General features: G+C 40.6%; 1 protein-coding gene across 3 annotated transcripts in view; it reads left to right on the top strand.

Moving 5' to 3' along the window:
* Positions 1-20,174, top strand: part of pde4d (phosphodiesterase 4D, cAMP-specific) — a 1,181,705-nt gene that overhangs the window by 555,462 nt on the left and 606,069 nt on the right. The window contains exon 1 of one of the 3 annotated variants that reach the window (XM_080186293.1): positions 10,005-11,302. The exons of the other annotated variants lie outside the window; for them this stretch is intronic. Coding sequence (XP_080042419.1) covers positions 11,250-11,302 — 53 coding nt within the window. The 5' untranslated portion in view covers positions 10,005-11,249. Of the gene's footprint in view, positions 1-10,004; positions 11,303-20,174 lie in introns of those variants that run through there. 3 annotated transcript variants of the gene reach the window in all.

Below are 20,174 nucleotides of genomic sequence, written 5' to 3'. Positions count from 1 at the left end.
TCTCTAGCCCAAAATGGGTGACTCTTCTAATTCATTTTAACTCCTCACAATTTGACCTTTTCAATCCAAGCCAGAGTTTCCACCTGTATTCCTGCATGGTAAACCATAGAGGCATTTTTGGTCTCGAGCTGCAGCCTCTAAAACTCTTAAGAAAACTGTATTATTTTGGGAAAGCTTGCAACCTAATCTTTACAATGGCTCCCTCAGCATCCTTCCCCATGCCAATGTGAATCATATGGGCCTTGGATCGAGCTAGAATCATACAATCCCTGCAGTACAGAGGGAGGCCATTCGGCTCATTGAGTGTGTACCGACCACAATCCCACCCAGGCACTATTCCCCGTAACCCCACACATTCACCTTGCTAATCTCTCTGACACTAAGGTCAATTTTAACGTGGCCAATCAACATAACCCACACACTTTTAGAGTGTGGGAGGAAACCCACACAGGCACGGGAAGAAAGTGCAAACTCCACAGAGACAGTGACCCAGACCGGAATTATACCTTGGACCCCGGTGCTGAGAGGCAGCAGTGCTCATCGCTGTGCCACTTTGTGGCCCCAGTAGATATGTGACCTAGATGTTCTTCAGAGCCCAACGCTCTTTTAGCCTGGGGCTAAATGACAACTTAAAGTAAAGTTTAAACTTTAAACAAGTCAGGCTTACATTATCAGTGCAGTGAAATTCGCCCTGTTACCACTGTCCGGCGCCTGTTTGGGTCAATGCACCTAACCAGCACATCTTTCAAACTGTGTGAGGGAACCAGAGCACCCAGAGGAAACCCACGCAGACACAGAGAGAACATGCAAACTCCACACAGACAATGACCTAAGTGGGAATCAAACCCAGGTCCTTGGCACTGAGAAACAGCGGTGCTAACCACTGCGCTACCGTGCTGCCAATGAGTACGATTAGCAATTAAATTACAATTGATAACAGCCCAACCTTCACAAAACTTTTCTGGGACTCAGGGTCTCCACCGTTAATACACAGACTGCTGACATTTTCTTTAAGTGTAAATATCTTGCATCTTTTACCCTGCAAAACAATCTGAGCCTCCCTTCGATCTTAGGCTTGCTGTCAGACAGACAGACTTCAGAACAGATCACATGCCAGCCTTCATTTTACCCCAAATTTAAAGACACAGAACCAAATCTTAACAATTTTCTGAGCTTTGTAACTGTAACATTTTGAATTAGATATAATACTATGCAAGTTAGGTTTGTATTTTTTGCTGTTTCTATTTAGTTTAGTTTGCATTTTTAAAAATTTTTGCTCTTGTATGCATGTACATAACTATTAATGATAGTGACTTCTATTTCAGATGAAGTGAGAAAACTTGACGATGTAACTAATGTTTTTTTCAATTGTAGAAGATAGAGATGATAAGAAGTAAAAGCAAGAGTAGGTCATTTGTCACCTCAAGCCTGCTCTGCCATTCATGGTTCATCTGATTGTGACATTAACCGCACTTTCTTGCCTGACCGCCGTAACCCTTGTCTCCCTTCTCAGTCAAAAATCTGTCTAACTGGACCTGGAATATATTCCATGACCTAACCTCTGCTGCTTGCTGTGGAAGAGAATTCCAAACTTTTAAAGATCTTCTAAGAGAAGAAATTCCTCCTCAGCTCTATTTTAAATGGAGATCCTTTATTTTGAAACTATAGCCCTGAGTTCTAGATTCCCCATGAGAAGCAACATTCTCTCAGCATCTACCTTGCCAAGTCCCCTCAGAGTTTTATATGTTTCAATAAGATAATCTTTCATTCTTCTAAACTCTAGTGAGTATGCACTCGATCAAAATTTTCTCAAAAGACAAACCTCTTCATCGCAGGAATGGAGACTGGTGGGGCTTCTTTGAACTGCTTCCAATGCAATTATGTTAACCTTTGAGGAAGGTGACTAAAACTGCACACACAACTCTAGGTATGATCTCGCCAATAGCCTGTCTTGTTGAAACAAAACTTTTATAATCAAACCCCCTTTTGCAATAAAGTCCAACATTCCATTATCATTCTGAATTACTTGCTGGATTAGCATGTTAACCTTTTGTGATTCATCTACAAGTACACTTAAATCCCTTGGTATTGTAGCATTATGTAAACTCGCTCCATTTAAATAATATTCTACATTTCTGTTCTTCCAAAAATGGACAACCTCACATTTTCTCACATTATATTCCATCTGTCAAATGTTGCCCACTCACATAATCAATCCATTTCCCTTTGCAGAATCTTTATATCCTTGCAGCTTGCATTCCTACCTAGCATTGTAGTATTTGTAAATTTAGCTACGTTACAATCACCCCATCATCCAAATTATTAACGTAAGTCCTAAATGGTCCCAGCACTGATTCCTGTGGTATTAGTTACATTTTGCCATCCTGAAAATGACCAATTTATCTTGATTCTCTTTCCTGTTAGTTAGTTGGTCCCGTATCCATGCTGATATATCATCCCCAACACCATGCACTCCTATCTTGTGCCTTTTATCTTCTACCTTATCAATTGTTATTTTGGAAGTACAAACACACTATCCACCCTGCTTGTTCATCCTCAAATAATTTTAATAAATGTTTCAAACACAACCTCCTCTTCACAAAACTACGTTGACTCTGTCTGATATTTGAAATGTCCTAGCACTGTCTCTTTAACATTGGATTCTAGCATTTCCTCAATGACAGATGTTAGGCTAACAAGCCTACAGTTCATGATTTCTGTCCCCCTTCTTTCATGATCAGAGGTGTGCACTTTTCCATTCTGCTGGAACCTTTCCAGATTCTAGGGAATTTTGGAAGATAAACATTAGCCACTTCTTTTAACACTCTAGGATGCAGGCCCAACGTTCTTGTTAGCCTTAAATACCGTGGCCCTGATTTTACCGGCACACCTGCCCTGAAATTGGGGTGGGTGAGGTTCGCAGGATGACATTCTTTGTTGGCCTTGGGCATGATCTTACAAGCCTCAGGCAGGCTCACCGGCCCATGTGTTTTTCCATTTTTTTCCCTCTAGTGATTGTGATTATTCTAAGTTCCTTTTGCTTTTTGGTTTTCTGGAGATGATTTTTGTGCTTTAGATAGAAACAAAGTACTTATTCAAAACCTCTGCTATTCTTTCAGATATGAATAACCTGTTCCTTGCTAGCTTCCTTGGTATTGTTTGGAGGAACTGCCCTAAATACACTCTATGAACTTATCCTCCAAGCTACCTTTCCCAACTTAATTCATCCAATCAATGTGAAGAAGAAAGTTACCCACAATTATTTCAGTACCTTTTTTGCAAGTTCCCATTATTTCTTGATTTTTATTTTGTCCAACTGTGAAGCTATTGTTAGGGGGCAAAAACTTACTCCCATCAGTGACTTATTTTCTTTGTTATTTCTTAACTCCACCTAAACTTGTTTGGAGGGTGCCCTGTGAACATCAGAGGCAACTCCCTTAAGATTGTATTTGTGCCTCTCTGCCTGTTCTTGTTCTTCTGAACCAAAATCATTCCCACTATTGTGTTGACCTCATTCTTTATTAATAGAGTTATCCCATCTCCTTTTCTTTTCCTCCTGTCTATATCGAAGAGAATCTTATTCTCTTATATGATAGGATGAGAGAGGAATTGGCAAATGTAGATTGGGGGCGCAGATTGGTTGGTAGGTCTGCTGAGGAACAATGGAGGATCTTTAAGGAGATCTTTTTCGGTGCTCAGCAGAAATATATTCCAATGGTGAAGAAGGATCGTAGGAGAAGGGATAATCAGCCGTGGTTAATGAAGGAGATAAAGGAGAGTATTAAATTAAAAGCTGATGCGTTTAGAGTGGCTAAAAGTAGTGGGCAAGTAGAAGATTGGGAAAGGTTTAAAAATCAACAAAGATTGACGAAGAAGATGATAAAGAAAGGAAGAATAGACTATGAAGCTAAACTAGCACTAAATATAAAAAAGGATAATAAGAGTTTTTATAAATATGTAAAGAGGAGGAGGCTGGCTAGGGTGAATGTTGGACCCTTAGAGGATGAGAGGGGGGATATAGTGGTGGGGGATGAGGAAATGGCTGAGGCCTTAAATAAGTTTTTTGCCTCGGTCTTCACGGAGGAGGACGCGAATAGTTTGCTGGGTATTAAAAATAGGAGGATGGTAGGAGTTGAGGGCCTGAATGCGACCACAGTCACTAGAGAGGCAGTGCTTGATCGGCTAGCGGGACTGATGGTGGACAAGTCCCCAGGACCGGATGGAATGCATCCCAGGGTTCTGAAGGAAATGGCAGAGGTGATAGTGGATGCCTTAGTGATTATTTTCCAAATCTCGCTGGATTCCGGGGAAGTGCCGGAAGATTGGAAAGTGGCTAATGTTACGCCGCTGTTTAAAAAGGGTAGCAGACAAAAGGAAGGGAATTATAGACCGGTTAGTTTAACGTCTGTTGTGGGAAAAATGCTTGAATCCGTCATCAAAGAAGAAATAGCGAGGCACCTTGAGAAAAATTGTTTGATAGAGTAGACACAGCATGGATTTGTTAAGGGGAAGTCGTGTCTGATGAATTTATTGGAATTCTATGAGGATGTGACTAGTGCAGTAGATGGAGGGGAACCGGTGGATGTGGTGTTTGTCAATTTTCAGAAGGTGTTTGATAAGGTGCCGCAGAAAAGGTTGCTTAAGAAGGTTAGGGGGCATGGAGTTGGGGGTAAGGTGTGAGCGTGGATAGAGGATTGGCTGTCTAATAGGAGGCAGAGAGTTGGTATCAATGGGTGCTATTCGGATTGGCGGTTGGTGACTAGTGGAGTGCCCCAGGGATTGGTGCTGGGGCCACAGCCATTTACCATTTATATAGATGATTTGGAGGAGGGGGCTGAGTGTAGGGTGTCAAAATTTGCTGATGACACAAAGATAAGTGGAAAAGCAAATTGTGTGGAGGGTGTGGAAAGTCTGCAGAGGGATCTAGATAGGCTGAGCGAGTGGGCGACGACCTGGCAGATGGAGTACAATGTTAGCAAGTGTGAGGTTATCCACTTTGGCGGGAATAATAGTAGGAGGGACTACTATTTAAAGGGCGAAAAGCTGCAGCATGCTACAGTGCAGAGGGACCTGGGCGTCCTTGTGCATGAGTCGCAAAAACCCAGCCTGCAGGTGCAGCAGGTGATCAGGAAGGCAAATGGGATGCTGGCCTTCATAGCGAGGGGGATTGAATATAAAAGCAGGGAAGTCTTGCTGCAACTGTACAGGGCACTGGTGAGGCCGCAGCTGGAGTACTGTGTGCAGTTTTGGTCGCCATACTTGCGCAAGGATATTTTGGCCTTGGAGGGAGTGCAGAGGAGGTCCACTAGGCTGATACCAGAGATGAGGGGGTTGAACTATGAAGAGAGGCTGAATAGACTGGGTTTGTACTTGTTGGAATTTAGAAGGATGAGGGGGGTTCTTATAGAGACGTATAAGATAATGAAGGGGATGGATAGGGTAGAGGTAGAGAGACTCTTCCCGCTCAGAAAGGATAGCAGGACTAGAGGGCACAGCCTCAAGATAGCGGGGAGGGGAAGTTTAGAACGGAGTTGAGGAGGAACTTCTTCACTCAAAGGGTGGTGAATCTCTGGAATTCTCTGCCCGTTGATGTGGTAGAGGCTACCTCGCTAAATATATTTAAGACACGGGTGGATAGGTTTTTGGTAGGCAGGGGAATTAAGGGTTATGGGGAGAAAGCGGGAAAGTGAAACTGAGCCACTTCAGGTCAGCCATGATCTTATTGAATGGTGGGGCAGGCTCGAAGGGCTAGATGGCCTATTCCTGCTTCTGTTTCTTATGTTCTTATGTTCTTATATTCCTTTAGAAGAGAATTTCCAATTTACAAATAGGAATAATGAACACTCTTGAGATATCTTTTTTACTTTTCTTGCTGGTTTGCTTTTCAAACCTCAGCTTCTTTGGTATGTGTGCCTATTTCATGTTTAGAAATGTGAATACTTAGATTATTTAAGCACTAAATAATAAAAACATTTATATATTTATTTCTTGGGTAAATCCAGCAATTTGTTTCTACGTTCGGTAAAAGGTATTTTATATCCCTAAATAGGCGATTATTGTTGCCCAGGGGTAAATCATGTTTGTGTTCAGCACCAGATTATTGTCTCTTGGCACTTCCTGAGTCAGACCTCCAGCAATGCGTCCTCTCAAAGAATATTCTGTCATCTTTGAGTGGACAACATGAGGCCTCTGCATAGATGAACTACAGAGTGATCTGCTAAAAATATCTAGACTTGCCAGTCATTATTTAAAGAATAGAGTGTTCACAGACCTTGAGACAGCAAGTAATATTAGATCCTTCAGTTTTTCTCACAATCACTGTGAATGATATTTACACCTAAGACAGACGTAAGTTTAACCTTTTTTTTATGTAGCAATTTACGCGCCAGAACATTAAATCAATAGTAAAGTATTTTTTCAGCACATTTTTTCCACCCCCCAGAGGCTGCTCGTTAATTGTGACAATTGAGTGTATTGCAGCACCTGGTCAAGCTGGTTTTTGTTAATGTTGTTTAGTTCTAGTGTGTAGCATCTTGGTTGTTGTAACAGACTAGCATACCAGAGATCATTAGTTCAAATACCACTTGAGCAAGTTGAGAAGCTAAATTCAATAAATCTGTTAATTTCTCAAAAGCCAACTGGTCTTTTTTTTATAATTGGCTCTAGTCCCACACTGTGCGATTAAATCTTAATGCCTTAGCACGTTACTCAGGTGTGAATAGTTCCTACAATAAGGATCAAGTGGATCTCTTGGTATCCAACTTGAAATGAAGAAATAATACATTGGGAACTGCTGAGAATGAGAGGTCTTCCCCTCCTGTCCTCAAGAGCCGTTGTCAACTGGCAACTAAATAATGGGCATTGCTGGGACTGCAAGGAAGATGATCATGGCAACTGGACCCGAATAAGTCCCAGGTTTTAGTGTGAGGAGTGATCACGCACCCTAAAGAAGGGGATGGGTGGGGGCCAGGCAGAGACACACAAGAGGAGTACTATCTTAGGGGACTCACCTCCGATATGCACAGGGCACCCTCTAAAGGATATAAAATATACCATCCCTTCCAACCTTTTCACCAACTAGGCTGAAAAGAAAATGATGATCTCACTGTTGCCTCCTTGTGATGGAATGGTGGCACAGTGGTTGCACAGCTGTCTCACAGAGTCAGGGACCAAGGTTCAATACTGGCCTCAGGACACTGCCTGTGTGGAGTTGGCACATTTTCCATGTGTCTGTGTGGGTTTTCTCTGAGTGCTCCAGTTTTCTCTTATGCTTCCAAAGATATGCAGGTTAGGTTGGTTGGCCATGCTAAATTGCCCCTTAGTGTCAGGGTAAATAGGTGGAGTTATGGGGGTATGATCGGAGTGGGATTGTTGCCGATGCGAGCTCAATAAGCCAAATAGCCCCCTTCTGCACTATAGGGATTCTGTGATTACTTTCCATTGCCCAGCATATCATGGCAGTGGAGGTGGCTTGGGATCTTAGGTGGGCAATAATTGGCCACATAAGGGCCTCAATGGGCCTAAGAACGGAATGTCTAATTAGTACCTTAACTGTATCACTATTATAGGGACTGGGTTAGGAAGTGGGTGGGAGGCAGTGAGCTGGCCATTTATTATATTCCCAACTAAAAACACAGCCAGTGGTGGCGGGGCTGTGAGTGCAATCAAGCCCAAGTGGTTACATCACAGTGGTATACAGTCAAGAGGGAGTATCCCCAAATGGAATAGATTCAGAACAGATGTAGCAATTGGAAATTATATATTTGAGAAATACTGTGGGCCATTAGGAGCAGCAGAATTGTATTTCACCAAGTTGTAATCTCATGGTCTGCCAAACCTTTCATTCTATCATTATCATCAACCTAGAGGACCAACCTTGTCTTAACAAGAAGTGTAGAAGAATATGCCAGGAGCAGCACTGGGCATATGTAAAAATGAAGTACTAGCTTGCTGAAACTACAACACAGAACTCATTATGCTAACCAGGAGAAGCAGCATGCTATCCCATAACCAGCTGATCTGATCAGTGTTCTGCAGTAGTGCCATATATCCAGTTGTGAGTTGTGATGGACAAATAAACAACTAATCAGAGGAAAATAAGTTTCCACAAACCTCCATCCTCAATGATGGGGAAGCCAAACGTATCATTGAAAAAGACAAGCCTTTGTAACCAACTTTAACCAGATCATAGCTCCCCCCTTAAAGTCCCCAGAATCTCAGATTTTAGTCTTCGACCAACTTGATTCACTCCATGAACATTGAGAAACAACTGACTGCTTTGGATGGAGAAAAGACTGTGAGCCCTGACAACAGCAGTAATGCTGTAGACTTGTGCTTCAGAACTAGTTGTATCTCCAAGCCAAATTGTTCCAGTGAAGCTATAACAGCAATGTATACTCAGCAATGTGGAAATGTATATTCAAGAACGTCCTACCCACAAAAGCAGCACAAATAGAATCTGACCAATTACTGCTCCAATTACACACTCAATCATCAGCAGAGAGAGATGTCATTGACAGGAGTATCGAGACATATTTGCAGACAGGTAACCTACTAAGCCATGTTCAATTGGATTCTGCCAGGACCCCACAGCTCTAGACATCACTATTGCCTTGGTACAAAAATGGACAAAGTAATTAAATGCCAGAAGTGAGGTTGGAGTGACTTCCCTTGACATTAAGGTAGCATTTGACTGAATGTGGTATCAAAGAACCTTACTCCACTAGCTAAAGTCATACCTAGCACAAATGAAGATGGTTATGATGATTGGAGGCTAACAATCTCAGTCCCAGGACAATCTCAGTGTGATGTCCTAGGTCCAACCATCTTCATCTGCTTCATTGATGATCTCCTCTCCACCATGAGATTACAGTGCGGATATTCACTGATGATCCAAGAGTGTTCAGTCTCATTTGATACACCTCAAATGGTGAAGTGGAACAAGACCCAAAAAACATTTAGGCTAATAAGTAGGAAATAACATTCAAGCCACACGTGTGTAAGGCACTAACGACCTCCAACAGAAGTGAATCTAACCATCTTCCATTGACATTCAGTGACGTTGGTGTCACAAAATCCCTTGCCATCAACAACCTCCTGGTCACCCTTGATCAGAACCTTAACTAATTTGGCCACATAAATACTCAGGTTGCAGAAGCAGTCAGTGCCTTCTGCAGCAAGTAACTCATCTCCTCACTCCTCAAATTCTGTCCACATTCACAAGACACAAGTCAAGAGTGGAATGGAATATTCTCCACTTGTCTGAAAGAGCACAACTTCAACGACACTCAAAAAGGCTCAATACCATCCAGGACAAAACAGCCTGCTTGACCGGCACTCCATCCACAAACAGAACCAGCAGCTTTCAGCAGAGCACAGACATGAATAATGCTGTAGCATTGCAGTGCTATTGAAGGGTTCCTCAGCAGTTTACCTCAAAAGAAAATGCAATAAGTTGTTATATTTATAAGATATATATTTTTAATTGAACCATTTTAATTCTGTTGCCACAAACCTATCAAATAATCACTCAAATATTATTTCAGAGTATATCTGTTCTAAGTGTTGAATGATGATCACTTTTTAAGTGATCAACTGACAATTTAAAATTTTCAATTTTTAATTAAAAATAGAGAAATCCTCCATTTGAAATGCACATTTTTTTCATTCATTTGCTTTTTGAAGCTTATATCCTATAACTGTTTAGTTCATTGTTTACTACTTCCCACTTGTCCTAAAAAGGCATTAACTATGCTGTCAAGGGGTCCTTTAGGGTATTTTAGGGTGAACTGATTATTAATAACATTGGTGTGCATCACATGGAAGTGAAGAAACAAAACAATTGTTCTTTTTTACTGCAGACTTGAAGATCTTTAATAAACCCATTTAGTATGATGTTAGTAAAAAACAAGCTTCTGAATAAATTTGTTGAAGAAGGAACCTACCTAAAGGGGCCCCTTGACGACAGCACATCCCCTGTGCAGCAGCATTCTCACAAGATTGAAGCTGGTTCTGCAGCAGAGTAAAGTAACCGAGTCACTGAAAATGTGCTGAACCTTTCTGTGCTGTATGTCAAACACGCTGGAGATGCCTGAACCCACATGCTACATTAGCATTGTCGGGACACTTTGCTGTTGAATGGGAGCCTTTCCTATTGTTCTGACTTTAGAAAAATGCAAGGTTTAGAGATCATAGACTTCAAGCCGATGATCCAATTTACAATGACAGGACAGTAATGACAACTGTTGGTGAACTGGATTGGAAAAAAAGGATCAAGGACGGTAGGGAAGAGGTTCTTAGATGACATTCAGATTTGGAGCATTTCTCTTCACCTTTCTTTGTGTCACTACCGACATCCTTCTGTTCTTCGTTATTTACTTTTCTGACAAATTTCACAAGCTGTATGGGTTAAGAAGATCAACAGCTTAGTTGCTTTGAAGCACAGAAGAGCACGTTGCTTTAATTAAAAAAAAATTAGAAATTTCATGCATAGTTAAAAGAAACAAAATGAGAGAACAATCACAAAAATGCTTACGATGACAGCAAAACATCATCCTGAGGCTTGGCGTAGTAAGAGCTTGCTGCCTTGCTACAGATGTGGATGACTGAATCCAACGTCTTTTAACTATTCGTGCAAAGTTTATTCAGTAGCAGTAGAATATTGTGAATATCAACATGAGCATTGCCCCAGAAGGAATACTTAATGAAGAAGTATCTGGTTTCTGTCAATTTCAAAATGAATGTACGGTGCAAGGGAGCTGAAAGATTTGCAGAAAGAATACAAAGAAAAAGAAAGTAAAACTATACACCTTCCTAAGATAATTAAGAGTCTTTTGCAGAGCTGCCTCTGCTTTCTTACATTGTAGGAATTTTACATGATGCTGGAAGATGGCGTATATTTTCTATTGGAGTGCTTCTGCCTGCTTTTCTCTTTGCAGTTGATCCTAAGTACTGTTTTAATTGTCCCCGTGCACTAGGAACAGGAGTTTACCCAATTCATTCAAGTGCTAAGCTTCAAAAACTGTCATAAATGGAACAATGACAGCACTGATATTTCAAACTGCGGTGTGGTCCTAAACTATTTTTACATGAACAATGACTGAAGATGTGCAAAAATGGTCCTCCATATGTTGTGGTCAAGATTAACAGAGAGGATCTATTAGATTGCTGCCAGAAGTTGATTGTCTATTAAGGTGTCTGCACAACTTCAATTTTAAGGAATCAGCTAAGCCCTGCTATCAAGAAGCTTCATGGAAATGATGCACGTAAATAATTTTCCCTTCAGGAGGCATTCATGGATATGGTGAGTTGTACAAGAAAAGTTCAATAGCCAGAAGTACTGAGATAATTTGCTGAAAATGTACTTGTCATTATTCGTACATTGCATATGTTTCTCGTTTGGAAGAATAAGTGAAATTCTAATACCTTAAGTTGTTAGCACAGTTAATAAGGGATACAGTGAGCTGACAGTTATCATTCAGTAATTGTGAGCTTCTATACAGGGCAGAACACTCATAGGTTTGTGTAAAGGTGCTTTATACTGTCGTAGCCCTCTGTATCCTTTATAGGAAACTGAATTAGGCGCAGATTTTTATATGTCTAATGCTAATTATAAAAACACGTTTATGTTAATATACCCACAGGACTATATTATATCCCTTAATCCTAAATATTTTGAAATATATTTGTAATTTTAATTATTCAGGAAACTTTTTGCTGATTTTAATCAAAGGCTAGCATCTCTTGCTGATCTTAACAGTTGTTTTGAAGCTTTATGCCAGGCTGTTCAAGCTCATGAAAAATCCTTTCACTCCTTACAGAATGAGGACGATGCTCTGCAGAAATGTAATGTCATTTTAGAAATAGATTTTCATATACCTTGTAATTACACCAAAATATCATGTATCTACCTAAAATTCAGAATGTAACAAAGTAACGTGTTGCTAATATTAGTTTCGACCTTGAATGATCTTTATAATTCAGTAAGTATTCTTATGGATCAACACATTTTTACATTTAGTCTGTTCATTCTGTAACCAGTAAATTAACTGACTTATTTGAAATGTGGAGTAATGCACAATATGTATTCACTTAAGGCAGAGCGAGTAGTTCTGTCTGATGGTATGAGGAAACAGGAACTAGTCAGATCTTGACCGGAGTGGTTCAGAAACCAGTTTGTAATCTATGCATCACCTTTCATCAATGATCTACTTGTTAAATTACTTGCTGATTTTCACATGCTCCATTTGAAATAACCACATTATGAACTCCATTTTTATTTGGCACATTAGCAATGATATATAACAAACTCTATCTTGGAGGAAAAACAACATGGAGAAATAATCAAGAAGAGTTGTGTCACCAGTACTGCCTTTCCAAATTGAACTGATTTAAATAACAATCTTTAACACTCTAGTTTTCTTTTGTACTTCAGCTACGTTGTTTGAATATTTTTGTGCTCATGAGTTGATTGAGGAATTAAATTAGTTTTTAAAATTGTTATCTGAATCTTTTAGTAAAGTTGTTGCTTCAACTGTAACTGAGCTCGGCTTGCTCATTTGTTGAACTCAATGCGTCGTTCCACCCAGTTTTTCCAATAATGTCATCATTACTGACAACTTCTGAGTATTAAGAAAAATTATGCTAAACACATCTGTTATAGCATAATTTAAAGAATTTGATGATGCTTTCTTAATATGAAATCAGAACAGGAATAATATCCTTTTACCGAGCTAACTTAGCTCAGCTAGATTGTAAATCATCTGAAATGCATTTATTTACCCATGGTCAATAGTCACAATAATGTTACATCCATGGAAGAATACATTACCTGTCCTATTAGTGAATGCATTTTCTTTCAATGGATACAAAACTGACCAGATTATGGCCATGCTTATATTGTAATTCTGACGTCTGCTCATTTGGCTCTTAATGATTTTATTCCTGCATTATTTCAAAGTAACCCTGTCCACCTTAATTATTTGAAAAACAATTGTCCATTTTCCACCTTTGACTGAAAAATTCTGTTGTCATTTTCATTCATAAACTTCAATTGGACTTTTCTTCCCTTCAAAAGTGATATTAGTCGTTAAATTCTGAACATTGTTGACCTTGCCACCTGCCCACTTATTTTCTCACCATTTATACTTGTGCGACACAGATACAGTAAAATGACGCAGAACATTTAAACTGCATCCCCCAGCCCCTGGGAAATTTGAAGACATAAAGGGGAGAAAAGTAGAGAAGTAATTCTTGGCAATTCATGCCTTCTGCATAGGACCGTGTTTGAAGAATGTTATTTCCAAAATATGCGACATTTGAATGGTGATTGCGAGTGATTTCATTGTGCATATTATTGTCTCCTCCAACACAAAAGGAACATCAAAATGTGTGCCGCATGAAGTTCTGTAAACTAGAATGGGGGGAATGTGAGTGAATAGATTGCTGGTGTTGGAAGAGTAATAATGTTGTCTTAGACATTTTTTGTTTTAACTGCCAAATGCTTCTTGCATCAGTTCAATAAGCACTTGTGTCACTGCTGCAGAGAGCAAGCCAGTATTGGATGGATTCAAAGCCAGCTGCCAAAGGTGAAAGGGCACTGTGCCAAAGCACTGCACCATTCAGTAAGCATTTTGATCAATAGTTTGAATTTGCACTCTGCTTTGGATTTTCATTGTGAAGCAGTAAGAAATTGCTGAAAAACCACTTAAATGTATAAGAAAAATCATCAAAAGTATTAATGGTTTCTCCTCTCACTGCATTTCCAATTTTTTCCTATAACCTAGTATTATGCTAGCAAACTTGTTTATAATAGTTAGTGAATAGCCAAAATTTATAATAAAATACATGGAGCTAATTTGCTACTTGGCATTGAAATCCCCTTGAATTATTTATAGCCAGTCACAAAAAGGCTCAAGATTTTTTTTTGCACACTGGTACTTGCCAAGTGCACTGGGCATTGTTGCATTGTAGTCGAGTTGATTATGCTACAAGACAAATGTTATAATGGAAAAGCAGTTGATACCATCTAAAACTTAAAGATAGCCTTTATTCAGTGATTTTCTTAAAAAAAAACCATATTGGGGCCAACAAGGAATACTCCTTGACATTACCTATGCTGTATATTTCTCCAGTTTTCAAAAGTAAGTGATTTTTATGGCAAAGTAAGGTTAATGTAACATTATTAATTGATATAAGTATTGAAATGGTGTCTAGTAATGTTTAGTTAATAGGTGTTTCGATGTGTATATATGTAAACTAACATGATAGGGTTTATGGAAGCTTGTAAATTTTGAGGTAATTATTTTGGCGTTGATACTGTAATAAAATACCATAAAATATTACTGGTAGCTGTTTAATCGTTTGAGGTTTTAGCTTTTGGTATGTTTTTTTTGTGGTGTCACACTGCTTATATAAGTTAATTCACCTCCCAGATTCTCATTCAGGCTATGACTACTTGAAACAACAAAACAATATATTAAACATGCAGTTATGCTTATTGGTTTTTTTTGGGAATTAGGAAATTGTGAACCCGAATACTATTTCAATTCAAAATAAACATTTAAACAGTTGGACATAAAACCATATACAACTCAGCCATCAACACACTTGTATCTGTATCCCACAGTTCCACTGGACTGATAAATTAGATCTGTCTAGCATCCAGTTTACATTTCTATGGGGGGAATCTTACCAAAAAATGGCAGATAGTTGTTTCCAGTGAGAAAACTGATGTGTTTCTCTCCAGATAAACAAGCTGGTTTTCTCTCCAATACTTATGACACGCTGCCTAAAAAAAAGCAAGGGGCGCGTTTGCCGCTTTCATGGCCTCCACACACCAGCAAAACTCAGCTGCAGTGAGATCACGGCACCATCTTTAAAGAGTGCCCCCTCCCCCATTCCCCCACTCTTTCCTTCCCAATCATCGGCCCCTTCCCTTAGATTTGAAGGTGGCACTCAGTTCCAGGTTGACACTGCCAGGTTGGAATGGGCATGGTGCCAACCTAGAGTCATAGATTGAGTTATAGAGGTTTACAGCATAGAAACAGGCCCTACAGCCCAACTTGTCCACGCCACCCAGTTTTCACCACCAAGTTAGTCCCAATTGCCCGTGTTTCGCCCATATCCCTCTTTTATCCATGTAACTGTCTAAATGCTTTTTAAAAGACTAAATTGTATTCACTTCTACTAGTGCCTCTGGCAGTTCATTTCAGATACTCGCTACCATCTGTGTGAAAAATTGCCCCTCTGAACCCTTTTGTATCTCTCCTCTCTCACCTTAAACCTATGCCCTCTAATTTTAGACACCCCTACCTTTGGGAAAAGCTGTTGACTATCTACCTTATCTATACCCCTCATTATTTTATAGACCTCTATAAGATCACCCCTAAGCCTCCTATGCTTTGGGGAAAAAAGTCCTAGTCTATCCAGCCTCTCCTTATAACTCAAACCATTAAGTCCCGGTAGCATCTTTTCTGCACTCTTTCTAGTTTAATAATATCCTTTCTATAACAGGGTGTCCAGAATTGTACACAGTATTCCAACTGTAGCCTTATTAATGTCTTGCACAACTTTAACAAGACGGCCCAACTCCTGTATTCATTGTTCTGACAAATGAAACCAGGCATGCCGAATGTGCGCTTCACCACCCTGTCCACCGGTGACTTCACTTTTAAGAAACTATGAGCCTGTACCCTGGATCTCTTTGTTCTATAACTCTCCCCGATGCCCTACCATTAACTGAGTTAAGTCCTGCCCTGGTTCAATCTACCAAAATGCATCACCTCACATTTATCTAAATCAAACACCATCTGCCATTCATCAGCCCGCTGGTCCAATTGATCAAGATCCCTTTGCAATCCTAGATAACCTTCTTCACTGTCCACTATGCCACTAATCTTGGTGTCATCTGCAAACTTACTAACAATGCCTCCTAAATACTCATCCAAATCATTAATATAAATTATAAATAACAGTGGACCCAGCACCAATCCCTGCTAGTAACAGGCCCCCAGTTTGAAAAACAACCCATCCACAACCACCCTCTGTCTTCTGTTGTCAAGCCAATTTTGTATTTAATTGGCTACTTCACCCCGTATCCCATGAAATTTAACATACCATACAGTACCTTGCAAAAGACCTTACTAAATCCCACGTAGACAACGTTGACTGCACTGCCTTCATGTATCTTCTTGGTTACCCTTTCAAAAAACTAAATCAAAATCGTGAGGCATGTTTTTCCACTCACAAAGCCATGCTGACTGTCCTTAATTAGTCCTTGCCTCTCTAAATGCCTGTAAATCCTATCTCTCAGAATACCTCCTAACAACTTGCCCACTACAGACATTAGGTTCACTAGCCTGTAGTTCCCAAGCATTTCCCTGTAGCCCTACTTAAACAAAGGCATAACATTTGCCACCCTCCAATCTTTAGTCCCCTCACCTGTGACTGTTGATGGTTCGAATATCTCTGCTTGGGAACCGCAATTTCCTCCCTAGCTTCCACAGCGTCCTGGAATACAGTTCATCAGGTCCTGGAGATTTATCTACCTTGATGCGTTTTAAGACTTCCAGCACCTTCCCTCTGTAATGTGTACACTCCTCGAGACATCACTGTTTATTTCCCCAAGTTCCCTAACATTGATGCCTTTCTCAACAATAAATACTGATGAGAAATATTCATTTAGGATCTCACCCATCCCTTGCAGATGCACATATAAATGACCTTGTTCATCCTTAATTGGTCCTTCTATCTCCCTAGTTATTCTTTTGCTCTTTATATATTTGTAGAAGCTTTTTGGATTCTCCTTTGCTTTATCTGCCGAAGCAATCTTCTGTCCCCCTTTTTCTTTCCTAATTTTTCTTTGAATTCTATTCTAACACTCTCTATACTCTTCAAGAGATCCACTTGATCCCAGCTGTCTATGCATGTCTTAACCGTGAAACCTGGTTAACACACTTTGAAAGCTTCCCACTTACCAGATGTCCCTTTGCCAGCCAAATGACTTCCCCCCTATCAACTTTTGAAAGTTCTTTGCAGAAGGTCAGGGGGCATGGAGTTGGGGGTAGGGTGTTAGCGTGGATAGAGGACTGGTTGTCAAATAGGAGGCAGAGAGTGAGGGTCAATGGGTGCTATTCGGATTGGCGGATGGTGACTAGTGGAGTGCCCCAGGGGTCGGTGCTGGGGCCTCAGCTATTTACCATTTATATAGATGATCTGGAGGAGGGAACCGAGTGTAGGGTGTCGAAATTTGCTGATGACACCAAAATTGGTGGAAAGGCAAATTGTGCGGAGGGTGTGGAGAGTCTACAGAAGGATCTAGATAGGCTGGGCGAATGGGCCAGGAAATGGCAAATGGAATTTAATGTTGGCAAGTGCGAGGTGGTCCACTTTGGTAGGAATAATGGTAGGAAGGATTATTACTTACGTGGAGAAAAACTGCAGCAGGCGACGGTGCAGAGGGACCTCGGGGTCCTTGTGCATGAGTCGCAAAAACCCAGCTTGCAGGTGCAGCATGTGGTCAGGAAGGCGAATGGGATGCTGGCCTTCATAGTGAGGGGGATTGAATATAAAAGTAGGGAGGCCTTGCTGCGGCTGTATAGGGCATTGGTGAGGCCGCAGCTGGAGTAGTGTGTGCAGTTTTGGGCGCCGTACTTACGCAAGGATATTTTGGCCTTGGAGGGAGTGCAGAGGAGGTTTACTAGGCTGGTGCCGGAGTTGAGGGGGATGAGCTATGAGGAGAGGCTGAATAAACTAGGCTTGTACTCGTTAGAGTTTAGAAGAATGAGGGGAGATCTCGTTGAGACATATAAGATGATGAATGGGATGGATAGGATAGAGGTGGAGAGACTCTTCCCACTCAGAAAGGACAGTAGGACTAGGGGGCACAGCCTCAAGATAAAGGGGGGGCGGTTTAGAACGGACTCGAGGAGGAACTTCTTCACTCAAAGGGTGGTGAATCTCTGGAATTCTCTGCCCTTTGAAGTGGTGGAGGCTACCTCGCTAAATATTTTTAAGACGCGGGTTGATGGGTTTTCGATAAGCGAGGGGATTAAGGGTTATGGGGAGAGGGTGGGAATGTGGAACTGAGCTACGACAGATCAGCCATGATCTTATTGAATGGCGGGGCAGGCTCGAAGGGCTAGTTGGCCTACTCCTGCTCCTATTTCTTATGTTCTTAAAATTGGCCATGCCCCAATTTAGAATTTTAATTTTAACCTGCACCGGGGGGCAGTGCCGATGACATTGTCAGGCCACTGCCTGATCATGTCCCTCTGCCCCATGGGCTATGCTCACCTTTGCATCCCTGGGGAGACCCCCATGACAGGTTCACGTCGGGTGACCTTGCCTGCTGAATATCTAGTGAGGGGGGATGTCTGGGAGAGACTCCTCGCTAATCACATGCTAATGTATTAAAATGAGCTTTGTGGGGTCCTGTAGCATGTTTCATGTGATTCTGTCAGTGACAGGGCTGGAGGAGCGGTAATCAAAAAATTGCCGGCGTGAATTTTCTAGATTTTGAGTGCATGCTGCCATTCCTGCTGGCTCAAAATCGCCCCTCTGTGTTCCCACCTCCACCTTACTTTAATACTTTTATTTAAAAGGCAATAATGGAATTGGAATTGTACAATTTTCAGGCTATTCCATTAGCTGCATATTTGGCTTACAATTACTCAAAGTTACTCTCTATTTGGTCATCTGACAAACTTACCATGATGACAGTGGAAAGTGATTTAAATTAACCAGTAGCCACAAACATGACTGCTTTTGAAGACAGTAGAAAGCTTGAAAGCATGGGACATAAGTTCCATTTGCCTTATTTCAAGACATATTCTGTACAAACTAACTAAATAAGCTGCAAGATTTATCCCAGTTTTATTTCAAGTGTTTTAGACTGGATTCTACTCATGTTAATCTAAATTTTTTGAAATAAATTAACCAGAAATGGAGATAATGCATTGCTAGTTCAAGGCTGTTTCAGATATGAGAAACTGGTAAATAAAGCATAATGGCCCTATTTTATGTCCCTACTTAGAGAAAGTTTAAATTTTTATGTGTTTACAATCCATAGACATATCAATTATCATTATTCTCTTTCAAAGATTACATCTGTGATGTAGGCCGTTAGACTGATCCATTAGAGAAGAAAGACTTAACACACTATAGGGAATGTTGGGAAATATTAATAATGCAACTGGGATGAAACAGCCAAACCATTCTCACGATGATGACAACCTGACCAGTGCAACCTTCAAGATTCTCCGAATTTCTGTTTGGCAAAATATGTTCTTTAACTCTGCAGCCCATCACTATAATGCATATGTTCACTTTTCAGCAGTTCTCGCTGGTGATATCTTCTGATCCTGGCGACGACACACTCTTGCTGTGGGTTTCTCAGTGGGAAAGTCTCATTGACAGCAGTGGCTTCTCACTGATCTGCCAGCCGATGTTGGTCCACCTTTGCTGCCGTGAAACATGCCATGGGAGCGGTGAGGAAAATCACCGCCATTCATTTCATACACTAATTATGGGAATTCTCCAATAAATACACTATTTACTATGTCATGCTTTTGATGATCTAAGATTGATTTATGGACAAAACCCTCCATTATTTTTTAGTTTATTTAATCTTATAATTCCTTTTCTATTTTCCCCTCTTCTCTGCTGTTCCAGAGCAACACGTTATTTATGCATTTGGGGCCTCTATAAATGGCATACTAATAATGTATTTATACAACACGAGTTGAACATCAATGTCAAGCCAAAGTCATTTCTCACTAATCCTAAACATTGGCTACAAATTGGTTATGAAGCCTAATTGACTCTAAAGTGAAATGAAAGGCGACCGCCTGCTCCACGCAATCTCACTCCATTTTGTTATGATATGCTGCTAGGTCCTAATATTGGATTAAACTGCATTTGTAGTATAATTGCAATGACTCACAAAGGGGTTTTGTTTTACACTAGCATTACCTGTTCTGTAAATGTCTGGTAGAAATCACAAAGGAACAATGCAAAGATGACTTACAAACCTGTCTGTGTTCAGCCTCTGATTGTCATCATCCCCCCAAGTGATGTGGCTGTAGTGGGAATTGGAGAATGCATTTCTCGTCTGATGTCTGTCCTGTGTCTTTGTTGCTGCAAAACCGCACTCTCATAATCTACTATATTTATTT

This window comes from Carcharhinus amblyrhynchos, chromosome 1, assembly GCF_965287045.1.
Source record: "Carcharhinus amblyrhynchos chromosome 1, sCarAmb.v2.hapA, whole genome shotgun sequence".
NCBI classification, from domain to species: domain Eukaryota; kingdom Metazoa; phylum Chordata; class Chondrichthyes; order Carcharhiniformes; family Carcharhinidae; genus Carcharhinus; species Carcharhinus amblyrhynchos.
Note: the sequence above shows the minus strand (reverse complement) of the source record. Positions and strands in the feature narration are given on the sequence as shown.